General features: G+C 48.4%; 1 protein-coding gene across 6 annotated transcripts in view; it reads left to right on the top strand.

Annotated features, from left to right (window-relative positions):
* Positions 1 to 17,267, top strand: part of SDK1 (sidekick cell adhesion molecule 1) — a 588,002-nt gene that overhangs the window by 516,092 nt on the left and 54,643 nt on the right. For all 6 annotated transcript variants that reach the window (XM_077918733.1, XM_028706986.2, XM_077918736.1 and 3 more), the window contains one exon: positions 1,289 to 1,390. In XM_077918733.1, coding sequence (XP_077774859.1) covers positions 1,289 to 1,390 — 102 coding nt within the window. The remainder of the gene's footprint in view (positions 1 to 1,288; positions 1,391 to 17,267) is intronic.

Here is a 17,267-nt window from a genome sequence, read left to right on the forward strand (position 1 = left end):
AGCTGTCTGTCTACCTGAAACCGGCAGGCAACACACTGCTCTCTGACTCAGATACGTGGGCAGAATACTGGTAAATACTTCGGGAAATCTGAAATTAGAAGGGCTCATTATTGAACTCGTGAAACAGTTCCTACGATAATGGTTTGCTGCGACTCTCAGTGATGCCGAAGCTGAAGGGTAACTTGCCAGTTGTGGAGGAACTGATATGCAAATAAAGAGCTTGAGAGCGATGCTTGCACAATTTTGTGACATTTCCAGCCCAGCTGCTTGGCAGTATTTTGCTGGTGGGCTCCCCAGATGCTTCGTGTCCTCTGTAAGATGGGTGGCCTGATTTGAATATGCAAATCATGGCACCGCAAGTATCTGCAGGTCTCTGTGACCGAACGGACATGGATGTGATGCTCCTTTCTGCCACGATCTTGCTTATTAAATGTGCTCAGGGCTCCCCCCTCCCCTGCTGCTCCTCTGTGGTCTCCCTCCTATTTTCCTTTTGCCATCCCCTTCCTGCCTCTGCCAATGCTCGTTCCTGAGTTTGAGCTCAGGAATGGTTGCCCAGTGGCCAAAGGCAAAGCTGGTGATGTCAAAATCTTTTTTCAGGTTTTGTGTGCTCAGCATTCAAGCTATGATTGCCTGGGGGAAAGGACGTCTCTCTCTACACACACACACACACACACACACACACACACCTCCAAATAAGACTCTTGCGTTTCCAAGCATGCTTCTTGCGCTCTGTCAGTTCCTCTGGACCCAGTGCCTCTGGGGAGGAGACCATAATGGCCTCTGCTATGGCTAATGGTTTCTGCTCTGGATGCATCTTAAGGATGACTAGGATTTGGTCCTCCTCGCTGCATGTAACATAAGATAAAGGGTTCAACCATGTGCAAACAGCCTCTCAGAATCCCCCACTGTTATTTACGGGCAGAGAAACTGCAGAAGGCAATGACCATTTCTTGTGTGGGGAAAGAAGAGAAGTTCAACAGTTTCTCAGCTTCAACACTGAGCTTTGGTCCAAACACCGGACACTGTAAATTTGTGAGATGAGCTAGGGAGCTCCAAAAGAGAATTCTCACGTCTTCACCACACTGTCATTCCCAGTATTCTTTGCGGGGAATGATTTGAACTGATATGAAAGCAAAATAATGTCTCCTCCTAGAGATCCAACTAGAATATCAGAGTAATATCAGAGCGATTTGATACCTTTCCATTTATTCACCTGTCTTCTGGGCTACTGAGAACTTTTAAGTGGGGCATCGAATATGTTTGTAACCCAATTGTTTTACGTTTCCAGAGCTGAAAAAGTACAAGAGATACGAAGTTGTCGTGACAGCATACAATATTGTTGGAGAGAGCCCTGCCAGCACTCCTGTGGAAGTCTTTGTTGGGGAAGCGGGTAAGTAAGCTGCCTGCTAAAATCCTGTATGTAGATCTGACTCAATTTCCCTAGATCTGCTGGAAGGGGAGAACTCTAAGGAAGCCCCTAGTGGAGCTGGTGGCAGCTGGTACCCCAGAGCCAGTATATTTAAACGTGTATGAAAGAAGCACAGAGCAGAGTAGTTTGGTTCTCTGGAAGTGAGATTGGTGGCATATGAATAATAAAATGATGATGATGATTTTGTAAGCAAAAAAGCAAGATGCAGAGACCAGTTTGAAAATGCATGGAGAAGTCTCGGGAAAATCCTGGATGGGGAGCAGGCTTTTAGCTCTAGCTCTCTGTCCTTCCCAAGATTACCCAAAGCAGAAAAAAATATGTAAGACGGCCATGATTACAAAATCAATTCCGTAACATAAGAGAAATCAGGCAAATTCACTCAGCTTGTATAACACAGACCTGCTGCAGGATTCAACTTTTCTTGGTGCAGAATTTGGTTTGCCTGTGAGCAGAATTTTAACTATCATTTAACCCAAAGCGTACATGAAAATATTTTGCGTGTGCGTGATGATGCGGTGCAGGCAGACACAGCCTTTGGCATCCGATGCTGAATGAATGGCATATTTTCCTGAAGATCATTTAGGACCAAGTCCCTTTTCAATGCAGATAAGCTTGGTCAGAGCTGGGAGCAGAGCAGAAATGCCCCTGCCTTAGATTTGCCGTGCGCTGCCAGCTAAAACAACTGAATCTCATTTCAACCTTCCTCTGCACCTTCTCAGAGATTCATTCCTCCGTGCATTCATCCTCCATTTGGACGGGGTGGCTGGGTCTGCCTCTAGTGGTCACCTGTGCAGTCCATGCATTGGGCAGGATGTCTGCCGAGGGGATGCTTCTATGCAGGTTGCTGCATTCATATATGCAGATGCTGGATGTGTGAACATTGCAGTGAGTGGGGACCAAATACTCTGCAGAACAGAACGGAAAAACAGGCCAGGAACTCATTACTGTGCTCATTATTCTGTTACACGCTCGTAAAGGGCAGAACTAATGATATGCACTGATACACTTTGAGCAACTCACAGTTTAATGCAATATCCATATATGAACATACAATAAAAGATAAATAAGGCCTATTAAGTCAGTGAAAATAATGTTTGCGGGGTGGGGGGACAACTGTGCTTAAAGAAATATTATTGGGTCAGACACCATCTCTCAGCTTAATCTATAGAGCTGTAGGATAACAACAGTGTGTCTGTGAGTTCCTTGGAGGGAGGGGTTTGATGAAAATTGGATGAATTCATACGTGCTTTCCACAAATGGACTTCAGTGTGTGACTGAGCTCAGGCTAGTGAGGGGAATACAGGGAGTGCAAAGTGGGACCCCTGTAGGCACAGTTTTCAGAAGGGCATAGCGTGCGGTGGGGGTGATTTCGCTAAAATTGGGAGGGCCCCCTGCCTGAGATGAAGCCACTGGCGGAGGAAGAGGAGTGCAGGGGGAGCGCACCACCCCCGGCAGCGCGATCCGGGTGGGGTGCCATCGTGGCTGCTCCCCCGCCTGCGCTGGGCGCCATGCCCCTGCAGCTGGGGTGCCACGCCCCCAGGACGCACGTCATGCCCCTGTGGGTGGAGCGCCACACTCCTGGGTGGCATGCCAGCCCCGCCCGCGCCTGCTCTCCGCCCCCCGCCACTGGATGAAGCTTGTAGATTTCATAAAGAGCTGCTCTGCTATTCCCACCATCATTCAAACTGAGACTGGGGCACAATGGATGGTTCACTAAGCAGGATGCATCCCGCTGCACACCATGCTGGGCTGCCCTTGAAGTTGCTCCAGAAAGTGTACCTGGTGTAGGGTGCCACTACATGGAGATGGGATCATGTGTCACTCACCCTTAAAACACTGCACTGGCTGGCTGTGAGCCACTGGGCCCAGTTGGAGGTGTCAGTTGTAGGGTCCTGAGGCACTCAGGGTTCTGTACAGAAGTGCTCAATGGAGCCCTTTCCCAGTGCTTGGGTGAGGAAACCCTGCTCATGGCCCGGCCTGGGGCGGCTTGAGACAGGGCCTTTTTGGTGTCAGCACTCCCTGTGGAATGGCCTCCCTTGGTGGGGGTGCATTCAATTCCTCCACACACAGTCAAATTTAGGGGTCAATTTATACATGTTTGTCTGCCCAAGCTGAGAGGACTTGAAGTTTGCCCTGTGTTTTAATAGTGATGCTGTATAACATTGCAAGGGACGCGGGTGGCGCTGTGGGTAAAAGCCTCAGCGCCTAGGGCTTGCCGATCGAAAGGTCAGCGGTTCGAATCCCCGCGGCGGGGTGCGCTCCCGTCGTTCGGTCCCAGCGCCTGCCAACCTAGCAGTTCGAAAGCACCCCCGGGTGCAAGTAGATAAATAGGGACCGCTTACTAGCGGGAAGGTAAACGGCGTTTCCATGTGTGGCTCTGGCTCGCCAGATGCAGCTTTGTCATGCTGGCCACATGACCCGGAAGTATCTCTGGACAGCACTGGCCCCCAGCCTCTTGAGTGAGATGGGCGCACAACCCTAGATCCTGTCAAGACTGGCCCGTACGGGCAGGGGTACCTTTACCTTTACCTTATAACATTAATATTTGAGTTTTGCGGGGGGGGTTAATTAAATATTCCATACAATTGCTGTACTTGATCATTGTTCACTGCCCAGGACTATTTAGAGGAAGAAAGGAATAGAAATAAAATGAATTTGGCAGCAGCAGCATTTTGTGGCTATATGGGTGTGTTTGCCAATTTCCCTATTTCAGGCAGGCAGAAAAACCAGGCGGTCCACCCATGCCCTCTAGTCCACCTTGGTGGGCCATATCCTACAGACGGCACAGCACAGCTCCCAAAATACCACAATGCAAATTTCATTAGTCCAGACTTTGCCAGCCTGGTGTCCTCTGGGTGCTTCACACTACAATTCCCATCACCCCCATGCAGCAGGGCTATAGGATGCTGGGTCTGGTGGCTGCTGTCGCCCCAGACATCTGGACACACCCACCCCTGGCCAAAGCTGCATTAGGCCATTCGGTCAATGCGGACTCCCTTTCTGCAGCACAAGCTTATTTTTCCTGCTCTGTTCACCCGAATCTGCACTCTGGTCTGCCTCCCTGCGATGGAGGTTCCTTGCGTCAGATTTGACCCGTGCCCCCAGCTAATGCGACTCAATCTACTTTCACCTCCGTTACCCTGGTATTTCATATTTAACATGCAAAGGTTCCATTTCAAATTCCAGAATTATTTTCATTACAGTTTCATTAAATCCGAGATGTCTTGGGCCTTGGACAAGCTATTAGCTCCTTCTGACCTTTTCATTTCAAACATCACAGTAATGTTCTGTTATCTTTCCCTAAAACTCCATAAATTAATCAGGGCAGCTGTGCTCTCTCTGAGCGCTCTGGGGCAGTTCTTGCTATTGAGCTGTCAGTATTATATTCCTGCTGCTGTTCTGTCTTCCACCTGCAAAATATGACATTGGAGTTATAACACAGTGCCTGTTGAGCAACGTATGCTTTTATACAGGGAGGCTACATGATGTTAAGAGGGCATGTGGATGCGAAGGACATCTACCAGGAGCATCTTGGGTGGTTTCCTTGGAGGGCTCTATTCTTCAGCTGCTCCTGGTTCTGACCCTCATTGAAATACATCTTCAGCAGCAGAGGAAAATGAAATGTATAATGAGGTTTCTGCTGCAATTCTGTCCAGCCTCGGCCAAGCTCAGTGTCAGGCTGCAGAGTCTACTGGGCGTAACGTAAGAATAGCTCACTGGATCAGGCCAGTGGCCCAGCATCCTGTTCTCACTGAGATTAAATGACGATTGGGGGAACCTGATATGCTACCTTGAGCTCCTTGGAGAAAAGGGTGTGATGTGAATGCAATAAATAAATAAGAAAACAAAACAAAACCCTGAAAGTGGGAGCAGTCTAGTTTCTCTCTCACACTCTCTCACATATACACACACAAAGTGAAGAATAGTATCTGTACATTTTGCCCTGTATCTCAGTTTTTAAAAATGCGAGAAGCCTATACTCTTTTTTAAAAAGGAAGGAAGGAAGGAAGGCAGGCAGGCAGGCAAGCTGGGGATCTGGGGATCTGGGGCTTATGGTTCATTGCAGGGTGGCAACATCCCATCTGCAGATGCCCATGAATTTTAGAAAGCCTTGGGGACCTTCAGCAAGGACATTGGTGCTCCATCTGGACCCCGCGTGCAGATCCTCCTGTTTCTTTGCACCCCTCCCAGTGTCTCCCTCGGGTTCCCTGGCGACTCTCCTAGGCCCACAATCCTGCATGCACTTAGGCTGCTCAGATCCCCCTGAAGCCAATGCCAATCCGGATTTGTCCCCTTGTCAAGCAAGGCTTGATTCCCACGGTTTCTTGTGAAAAAAGTATTCTGGATTCTGCAGAAAAGCCAAACACAGTTATCATTCCAAAAACTGTGCTGAGGAACTAGATGCATATCCATAGATACAGTAATGGAGAGATATCCCTGGCCGCAATGAAAACCAAAATAAAGGGAAAGTTCATAAATATATATATTTATAAAATCGTCAGAGTTGTTGGGCTTCTTTAAAATAGTATTACAGTTGTCTTTTACTTTGGCTATACGTTTGGATATATTTTCATTTGGTTTTTAAATTTGGGCTGAGGACAGGCTGTCCAACTTTGCATCTTGTGATAATAGTAACGTACATTAAGATTTTTGGAATACAAGAGAGTTGGGCAAAGCAAGAGATAAATGTAAAGACTTGAAGAATCTGCCTGTTATGTCCTGGGACTCGGGCTTGGAACCAGAGGAGTCTCAGTCCACACCAGATCCTTTGCCTCAGGCATCATCTGAACCAAGTCTGGGGCCTGATCCTGAAGAGTCCCAGTCTGCACAGGTTCCCCTGCAACAAGCACCAGCTGGGCCGAGTCAGGGGCCTGAGCCTGCCCTGGTTCCAGATGCAGGGATGACCTCGTTGCCTCCAGCTGGGCCATCACTTACAGCTGCTCCACTACCGGTTGGGTCAGGGGAGGCTGAGGCAGCCCCTGGGTCTAGTAACCCACCGACGTCTCCCGAGCTGCAGAGACTAGGATCTGAGAGAAGGAGAGACCTGAGTACTCGCAGGAGGAGTGCTCGCCTTCGGGCAAAACAGGGAAGTGAGTCGCTGGGGGATCAGGACCAGCCGTTACTCCATCAGAGATAAAAGGCTGTCAGACCCCGCCCCAGGTTGCGGGAGCAACGTTGCTGTTTGCCAGAACCTGCCTGAGATCCTGTGTCTGACATTGCCTGGTTTGCTGCCTTGGCCCTGTTGGACTGACTCTTCATGGAACCCGTGGATTTGGGACTGGACCTGGACCGCGTTGCTCGGGTTAACCCCCGGCCCATCACACTGCCATTTCTTCTTCTGCCTTGACCTTCTTTTCCCTTTTGCTTTGGTTTGCATAAATGTTGGGCTGCCTTTCGCCGAGTGGCACCAGGGTTCAAGAAGCTAGAGGAGAGCAAGGGCTGGTCAGGGCCACCCTCCTCATGGTGGTGAGGTGGTCCACGCCTGCACCCCCCTTGCCCCTTTAGGACACCAGCATTTTGGGATGACAGCTGCGCAGGCTTCCAGAGAGGGACCAGGCTTAAAGGGTGGATTAGGGGGAGGGAGACAACTTTTTGAAAACTCCCCATTCTGCAGTCAGAGCAAGTTGAGCTTCCTTATAGAGAAGGTACCCTTAAAACAATACGTGGGGAAATAATGTCCAAATTGAGACGTATGTCACATTGGTTTATCTGCTGCCCTTAATTCTCCCTTGGTAAGGCAGAAAATGCATGGAGATAATTTGCTCTGGATTCATACTGCAAGCTGAAGCAGCTGACTGAGCGCCTCATTAGCAGCTCATTAAGCTGTTAATATTACTCATAAGCAGTTCTCCATACACATGGTGAGGCAGCGGCTCCCTGTTTTAACTCTTAGCAAAGTAGGGTTGCCATATTTTGCAGAGCAAATAAGAGGACTCTATGAGGACTCTCATTTTAAATAACCCTATGTGGGTTAAACCACAGAGCCTAGGACTTGCCAATCAGAAGGTCTGCGGTTCGAATCCCCGTGATGGGGTGAGCTCCCATTGCTCGGTCCCTGCTCCTGCCAACCTAGCAGTTCGAAAGCACGTCAAAGGGCAAGTAGATAAATAGGTACCGCTCCGGCGGGAAAGTAAATGGCATTTCCGTGACTGCTCTGGTTTCGCCAGAAGCGGCTGAGTCATGCTGGCCACATTACCCGGAAGCTGTACGCTGGCTCCCTCGGCCAATAAGGCGAGATGAGTGCACAACCCCAGAGTTGGCCACGACTGGACCTAATGGTCAGGGGTCCCTTTACCTTTACCTTTATGAGGACTCTCATTTTAAATAGCCCTATTACATGTTGGCTATAGAAGCTGTGATATATTGCTGAGGGGGCCAGAAGAAGAGAAGAGGAAAGCAAGTCTTTGACCACCAGTTATGTCTCACCCAAAAAGTATAGCCAGGGACATTTTGGCAAATTTAAAAAAAACACCTGGAAAAGAAATTTTTAAAAAACCACCCTGGAAAAGGGGACGTGTCCTGGAAAAAGAGGACACATGGCAACCCTAAGCCAAGTGACTTGTTTTGTCACATTGGGAGGTTGGGAAGAAGCTTGTGCCCCCTCCATGGCTAAGGGGGGGGCAGGGTTTGGGCTGAGCCCCCTCCAGCCTCATTTTCCTTTCCTCCATGTCCTCTTTCTTGCTCCAAAGCTTTTCCTGTGAAAACCTGCTCTTTAAAGCTCAGTCAGAGCAAACAGCTATCTGTGGAAAACCCACATTGACACTTGCTCTGATTGAGTGCTAAAGATTTGGAGTTTTGTGGGGGAAATCTCCAGGCGATAAAAATTAAATAAATGCGAACCTGTACCTGGAAAGAGGGGGGCAAACCATAGATGTGGATAAGCTCAGAGAGAGCAGATGTCAGCAGTGGCGTAGCGTGGGGGGTGCAGGGGGGGCCGGCCGCACCGGGCGCAACATCTGGGGTTAGGGCAAATCCACAGGTTAGGGGGCGCAAATCCACGGGTTAGGGGGCGCAAATCCACGGGTTAGGGGGCGCAAATTACTTGCCTTGCCCCGGGTGCTGACAACCCACGCTACGCCACTGGATGTCAGAGGTTCCACCATCTCCACCATCACCTGCCAAATGCACCCTAAGGTCTTGCATTCCTCCTCCTGTTTAGTTTTCAGTTCTGCCCTGCATCTTTGGGCTCCCTCCATGAGACGGCTACGAAATCAAAATGCTTTCATTAGAAAGGGCAACAAAGGGAGGGAGACGTGCAGAAAACTAGCAATTTCGAAATGCATGCGCTGCTGCGGTTTAATAGAACAATTGTATGCTAATTTCCCATTGAATCGGCGGGAAGCGCCGGCACGGGAACGGTTTGCAGCGGTCTTAGCTCCCCCTAGTGGTAAGTGGAGGTGAGCTCCAATCTCCGTCGAAGGAAATCGACAACGACCAAGAGCAACGCGGCTTCGGATTCTTAAAGGAAAGAAAATAGGCTTGTAAAATCAACAGTAATGTAATGAGAAGGCATAATGTTATTAGGAGCGAAGATGCTGCCTGGCCTCCCTTCTGGTACCTCAAATGCCATTAACTGAGAGAGGCAGGCATTGCACATCCTCTCCAACAGCAGAAATATGGCTGAGCATGTTCTGCCCCAAACATTTTCACTGTGCTTTAAACCCAGGCTGTAAAGTAGCTTCTCCTGCCTTTATACACTGAGGGTTTTCGCTGGCTCTTATTGTTAGAATTATTGCTACCAGCACCAGCAATCTATTGTGCTGTTCATACTTTGTTGTAAGCCGCTCAGGGAATGTTTATTCATGGGAAGCTATACAAATCTAATAATGACAAACAACAAATGCTTGATTTTAATTATTTGCTTTATGAATATTTAGCTGTGATTGCTGCCTCGCAGGAGATTGGGCTGGATGACCCAATCCAGTCCCTTCCAGCTCTAGAATTCTACAATTCTATATCCCGCCTTTTGATCAAGTTGTCAGGGTGGCTTACGATAAAATATTTTTAAAGCACATTGTAATAACAAGCGGGGGGGGAGGCATTTTTAAAGCAGCATAAAAATGAATGTGATGGAACAAAACACTTATTTGCCAGCCTTAGAAAATAAAAATTAAGAGAGATCTTTTCTAGGTGCTGGAAAGACCTAATAATGAGTGTCCAAGGAGCCTCTCTGAAGAGAGTGATTCAAAGCCCATTGAGGACTCAGGAGAGCACAGGGAAGGGTGATCTCAAGATTCCAGCCGGTATTTACGGAGACAGGCAGAAGCGGCTCACCTTTGGGGTGGAGCCACAACACTAGGAAACAGGGCAGGCCAAAGTGTGTGTACACACACCAAAGGTGGTTTTAGGGTCGCATGACCAGTGCAGCTGCACTGGGTGCCACACTGCAGGGGCGCCACAACAATGATATAGGAGTGTGAGAAGCAGGGACACTGAATTTTTGCATCACGCAGGCCGCTGCTGAAATTTGAGAGCCCAAAGTCTGCCACTGCATGTGCGCGCGCACACACACACACACATGTCAACTTTCCTTTGGCTTTTTCTCATTTCCAGGAAAGTTAATTAACTTATCCCTCTTTGTTGCATGAAAACCCATAATTCAAAATATCCCCGTCTCTAATGATTTGGGCTCCCTGGGGCAACGATCAGGAGTCGCCTTGTAGAAGTCGCTGGCAAATTACCCTGGAATTTCCTTGTTGTGTAGGTAGGTCACCGCAGTTGTGATCTGACTCTGCCCTCCTTAATCGCTGTCTGATTAATGGCCTTTGATGCCAAAATCTGTTCCCTGAAGAAGAGGGCAGCCGTGTTAAACTGCTCAGGTGAAATGAGTCGCTTAACTAATTGCATTGATTCCAACTGTTCAGGCCCTGTGTGAGCTATGGCTAAGTCTCTGTGCACTTAAAAGGACGTTTCCCTAGACTATGGGATGCCATTGTTATTCCCTGAAGAATTTGTGGATGTGCTGGATAAGATGGAGGCCCATGTAGTCCACCATTCTGGTGGCAACAGTGGCTGACCAGATTCCCCTGAGAAACCGTGACTAGAGCATGAGGCTGCCCTGAGCATATGTTCCCCAGAATGTTTTCAAACTGATCAAACTCTCTATTAAAAGCCGTCTGTTTCCCCCAGGTTGACAATTTTTATTGTAAGCTCCTTGCAGCAGGAATCTGTACTCTATCAAAGGCTACTTGCCACAATGGCTATGCTCGGCCTCCATAGTTGGAGGCAGCAGTGTGTCTGAATACCAGTTGCTAGAAGAGAGAACTCTTGTGCTTGAATCCTGCTTTTGCTAGTTTCCCATGGACATCTGGTGGCTACTGTAAGAAGAGGATTCTGGAATAGACGGGCCATTGGCCAGACCCAGCAGGTTCTGCTTATGTTCTTGATAACAATACATTTAAAAGAGTATCCATCACCACCATGCCCTGTTGCAGCAAATTCATTTGGGTAACACAGTCTAGTTTAAATCAGTGCTACTGAAGTGGTGGCCCGCAGACTGGTGCAAGTTCATCAGACATCAGCTGCTGGTCCCCAGTGACTTTCCAACGGCCCAGGGTTGTTGTTTTTTTGGGGGGACGACTCTTCAGGGGCAAAATATGGCACCAGTTCCTGGCACATTGTGGGAGGGGAATCTTGGTCCACCACATGAGATAGCTTGAGAAGCACCAGTTTAAACGATTCTACTTTCTTGCCCTAAAAACGGGCTACTTTCACCAGCAGCAACCTAGAGAAAAATCATCACCACCACCATCATCCTTCCTGCTTCTGTATGAAAAGTTAACTTGAGAATTTCAGCTCTTTGAGAAATTAGAGGAAAACTGGACTGAAACTAATTTGCAAAAAAAAGGGATGTGGCGGCACAATAGAGGCTCAATTCTGGGACAATTGCAGAATCAATGAGAGACATGCTGAAATTCAGCCATCAATTCATCTCACTTTCTTTGAATCATTCACACATTGACTAGCTCTTGACTATCAATCTAGATAGCAAGCTGTAAAAGAGACCTACTTTCTCTCCTTTGTGTAAATGGCTCTTCATTAGGGGGTGGGGGGTCCTTTCTATAAACTGAGGGAGGCATCATGGATTAGAAAACTCTAAGTACGAATGCTTATTTCTTACAAGCAAGAAAGAAGCATCAGGGTGCCCCAGCAATCTAGTGTCTGCCAAAAGACACACCTACGCAACTTAGCGCACCCAGGGATGGGAGATGAATTTGTTCAGGTTCCATTTTATCATGAACTTACCAAATTCACACTGCTCAAACCAATATGCAAACTGAGGCACAGTTCTCCCTTGCGAACCTCACCTTTCTCTGAGCCTCACCATGCAGTTCTCCACCTACAGAGTGTGTACAAACATGCATCATAAAAATGAATGTATAAGCGAAAGGGGCATGCAAAAAATGTGGATGTTGGTGAAAATTACAAACAAAATTGCATTATGCTAGGGGGAAACAGGTTGCAAAAATGCATACAATCTTTCTCATGGATCTTTCCTTTTTTTTAAAAAAAAAAGGCAAACATAAGCAGAAATGGGGCAAATTAAATTTAAGACTGGAAAATGGAGAATCTGAGAGAAGCCATCATTAACGGATTCTTCTTCTTTGGGAGAAGGCTTGCGGGGGGGGGGGGGGATGTACAGCTTTCCCAGCTAGGCAATTCTGAGAGAGAAAACAGTGGTGATGTGTAGCTGAGGGGAATTTAAAGACAACCCTAACGGTACATTTGTGGGAGGCAGTGAAAAAGAAAAAGAGAGCAGGATCCCGGCCTGCCAAGAGTCATTGATCACCTGCTTCGGAGCCTCGGAAGGAAAAGGTGAGCGTGGCCAAGCGCCTGTTCTCAGCTGAATTTCTCCATCACCCCGGGTTGACTGTTCCTGCCATCGGCAAGGTGCTTGTGTCCGTGTTAGGGATGGGCATTAATCTCTGCCTTTCTCAACTTGAACTCTCTGCTCTAAACTCTCAGAAAGCTACATTTCAGGGGGGTGCAAAAAAAGCTGCTGTGCGGTATGTTCCAGGCATACATCATGTGTCTAGCCTTTGGGGGGCTGACAAGGCAGGGACTGATGAGAAAATGTCACTGAGGCAGCTTAGGAAAAGATGCTCTGCTCTTCACGTCAGTCTCTCCAGGGGATGGCAGTACCGAATCGGTGGCGCATGCCCTTCTGGCTTGCACCCTTTATAAAGACTTGAGGAATGAGATTATCACCCCTCTTTTATTGTCCATTCTGGGTCGCCCAGCTACTGCCACAGTGTCCTTTCTCTTGGCAGATCAAGATGAGCAGGTGACAGCAAAGGTTGCAAGGTTTTTAGCTGGAGCAATCAGAATAAGATCCGCTATTTGACTATTGATTCAAAACCCTAAAATGTATTTTATGTAATTGACTTTTTAATTCTATTCTTTGTATATCGTAGTGTTGTTTTATTGCCATGGCCGATGGCTGACACAAATAAAGATTCATTCATTCAGACCCTCCAGGGGAATAGCAGAAGCTGCCTTAGACAAGGTTGGGATTTTTGTCCACCTTCCCTGCATTGCCTTCATTCCCTGGCAGAGGTCTTGGGGGTCTTGGGCCCTAAGGGTCTTTTTCCATCACCTCCTTTTTATTTGCTTCTTTTATTTCTTTCATACTATTTATATCTGGGTAGGGTTGTCCAAACAAAAAGGTTCTCAGCAGGCGGCAAATAGAGGACAGTGAAGGCACCTGCCTGATGTCAATAGGCAGGGAGTTCCAAAGTTTAGGTGCTGCCACACTAAAATATCAATTTCAAAATGGCAGGTGGTAGAGACGGAAGCCAGGATATTCTGTTTTATGATTAAATGGTCTGAAAAATGTTCCAAGCTAATGAATGGGCTCTGCCACTGAGCTAAGACCCTTTGCACCCCACCCCAGGGAACCCCTTTTCCAAATTGACCTCTCTGCTGTACATCTACCATGGAACCCCAGGTCAGTCTGGGAGATGGTCTGGAGATCAACCTTTCCCACCCTGGTGCCCTCCAGGTCAACGGTCAGGGATGATGGGAGCCAGGAGTCCAGCAGCATCCAAAGGGCACAACATTGGCTGATCAGATCATTGGGTGACCAGATCAAAAACATTTAATTTTTTTCTTTTGGTCAGGCTGCAGGGCAATTGAATTAATATCTATCCCTCTGCACCCATTCTTTAATCAGAATCAGAGGTCAGCAAACTTTCTCAGCAGGGGGCCGGTCCACTGTCCCTCAGACCTTGTGGGGGGCTAGACTATATTGGGGGGAGATGAACGAACTCCTATGCCCAACAAATAACCCAGAGATGCATTTTAAATAAAAGCACACATGTAAAAACACACTGATTCCTGGACCGTCCGTGGGCCGGATTTAGAAGGTGATGTGGCCAGGTCTGGCCCCCGGGCCTTAGGTTGCCTACCCATGGTCCAGATCCTTCAGTGATGTCTCCGCTGCTTCTTCTTGAACATCACCACCTGGGATCAGGAGTACCAGACGACATCTCCCCCCCCCCATAGAATCATAGAGTTGGAAAGGACCACAAGGATCATCTAGTCCCACCCCCTGCAGTGCAGGAATCTTTTGCCCGCAACCCTGAGATCAAGAGTCTCGTGCTCTACCACCTAAGCTGTCTCAGCTCAGTCCTACATGGATTGGAAATGGTCCATGCAATTGCCAGCTCATTTCGACCTGAATTCTAGCCACGTGGAATAGCTATGCCAGGATAGGGATGCTAGCATTGTCTTAGTCCACATGGTAGGAGCAAATCTGAGGTCCTGGGCAGGGCTGTCTTAAGCATATACGGCGCCGGGGTGCAAAGATCCGCCTGGCACCCCACCCACCCCAGTTGCCCAGTCCCAGGCACACAGGAGGGTGGAGCCAGCAGGCTGCCTCAGCGTCTCGCTGGCTCTGTCACCCCCAAACTCGTGGCGCAGAGCTGCCCGCAGCAGAAGAGCCCACCGCGGCGCTCCAACCAACAGGTGGACTCTTTCCCAGACTCAACTCTCAGGCTCCGGACTCTCGGCCTGGCACCCCTGAGAGCCCGGAGCCCCGCACCCCTAGAGCCTATGGGTAGCATGGCCCTGGTTGTGGGGTGGAGGGATGTGGGGAAGTGGCCAGTGGTCTGGGGTGATGGGAGTCCAACAAGATCTGGCTACAGCTGCACTTCTGTTCCCTGCTGAAAAATGTAACCCTGACCTTTGTATACTTAGGTTGCTTCTTTGTGGTCAGTGACAGTGCTCATGTTCCTTCTGCAACAGTTCTGAACCTCAGCCGCGGTCTCCTTTTTTGCATGTGTGCACAATTTCTAAGTTCTGCATAGAGTTGCCCCGTGTCTCCCATTCCACCACTGAGCGCACAACAGAGGCAACCCCTTTCTGGCACCAGCCTCCTCCTGTGTTTGTGCCTGGGGGTGTGTCTGGGACCGCCAGTTGATTTCCTGCCTTTGCACTCTCTGCTGTCTTGGCACTGCTACAAAGCCACGGTTAGCGATTCCTTTATATATGTATAAAAAAAGAATTAATTAATTGTACGGCTTGCTCTTTTTCTGCTATTTGCTCTTCCTTTCTCTTGAGTGATTCATCAAGGGGGTTGTGCCTGGAAGGTAAAGCAAATCCTCCTCCAAGTAGCAACCAGATACAAAGGAGGAAAAAGCTGTATCGGATCCCCAAGCAGAAGACGAGAGCTTCCACGAAAATGGCGCCTCTTTGCTTGCCAACAACATCATTTAGGCCCTCGGGGTTCTTTGCTGCACCTGTTACGCTTGATAACCGGCACCTAAAGCCACAGGAAAAATGCCACACCAAGCCCTCTTTGCATATGTGTGACAGCAAGGGATTAGCAGGGAGCGCATAGCTTGGAATTGCCAGTGCCTTTTGGATATGAGAGGCCATTAATTCCTCCATGTCTAACATAGATATGCTTGTACTTCTGGGGTTTCTGCCCCTCCCCACGCCATGATTTAAGCGAATGCTTTGGAGTCCCCAATGATTTCTTAAGAATTGTTAAGCTGCTGTTGTTTTTGAACACACTGTCAGGTTAGCATAAATGGCTGGTTCTGTACAGAAACGTGCATTTCATTTTCCCAGTACAGTCATACCTCGGGTTACAGACACTTCAGGTTGCGTTTTTTCAGGTTACAGACCCGCCGAAACCCGGAAGTACCAGAACGGATTATTTCCAGGTTTCGGGGGTCGCACATGCGCAGAAGGCCTAACTCACACTTTGTGCATGCGTAGAAGCGCTGAATCGCAACCCGCACGTGCGCAGACATGCTGCTGTGGGTTGCGAACGCTGCAGGTTGTGAACGTGCATCCCTCACAGATCACGTTCGCAACCCGAGCATCCACTGTAGATCCACTCGGATGTGGGTTTCCAGCTGGTGCCTTGTGACCCACAACGCAGTCATGGCTGGGCCCAGATCAGAATTCCAGGAACAAGAGGGTCTGCAGCGCTTCTGTGGGTTTTCAATAGAGCTTCAGCGCCATGAAATATAGGGCACCTGTGAAATTCTATGGCACTCTGGTGAATTTCATTTCACAGTGACGCCCCTTTAAAATTCAGGACTTCCCCTAAGATTTTGCTGTGATCCCCACATTGGAGGGGGTTGGACTAGATGACCATTTGACCCTCACGGAGGGGAGGGCTCTCAGTGGCTACTTGCCACAATGGCTAAGTGCTGCCTCCACAGATGCTTCTGAATCCCGATTTCTGGAAACCACAGGAAGGGAGAGGGTCCACTACTGAGGAGCTTCACGGCCAAGTGAGGGATTTGAATTCCCAATTCCTAGTCCTCTTTAATCCTCAGAACACCCCTGTGAGGTAGATTAGGCAGATAGAGGCAATGACTGGCTTCCAGTGTCACTCAGTGAGCTTCATAGCTGAGTGGGATTTGAACCCTGGTCTCCTAAATCCCAGCCAGACACTCTGGACTTTGCATTTGTATGTTATTCTGTGTGAACCACCTGAGGGGGGGGCGCTGTTTGGGCTTAAAGGTGGCATATAAATAAACAAGAACATAACTCTAACCACTAATAGAGTGCAGCAGGTCTGTGCCTAACCTCTGTAGACATAGCCAGGCCCCAAACACATCCCACCCCCTAGAGCAGGGGCAGAGAACTTCTACATGTCATTAAGCTTTTGCCAGTTTTCTGCCAATTTATCTCTTTGGCCTGAGTTTATCAGGTTCCTAGTGGCACGAATGCATATGGCCCACGAGAGGCACCTTTTGCCACCCCTTTCTCCCCCAGCGCCCGAAAAGGACCAGCATGGTGCAGCCATGAACTCACCTGCTGTCTGCAGCTATTTTTCCAGTGAGATCCACAAGAGACTTTTCTAGCTAGAGGGATTCTGTTTATGAAGCAACATTCATTTGCGCTCTCTTGAGCACCAGGTACCTTTGGAAAGGCAGTAGTCATTAATAGATGATGCAGTTTTCTCAAAGTTTATACAGTCAAACCTCGGTTCCCAAACGCCTCCATTTTGGAACGTTTCGGCTCCCGAACGTCGAAAAGCCGGACGTTCGGGTTCCAGTTTTCGAACGTTCCTCAGAACCCAAATGTCCAACGTGGCTTCTGATCTTCAAAAAGCCTAGCTGTCAGCCAGTCGGAAGCTGCGCCTCAGAATTCGAATGTTTCGGAAGTCGAACGTGCTTCCGCAACGGATTCTGTTCCACAGTATACCGCTTGATTCTAAAAAAACAAAAACAAAAACTCACCTCAAAGCAGTTTACAAAAAAAGATAGATTATCAGTATGTAAAATTACCAATAATGTAAAACTTTTTTTAAAAAAAGTTAAAATAACAATGGACTAAAAACAGATTAGAACTTGCATCTGCTTTGTAAACCTCTGGA

The sequence above is a fragment of the Podarcis muralis genome, chromosome 14 (genome assembly GCF_964188315.1).
Source record: "Podarcis muralis chromosome 14, rPodMur119.hap1.1, whole genome shotgun sequence".
Taxonomy (NCBI): Eukaryota; Metazoa; Chordata; class Lepidosauria; order Squamata; family Lacertidae; genus Podarcis; species Podarcis muralis.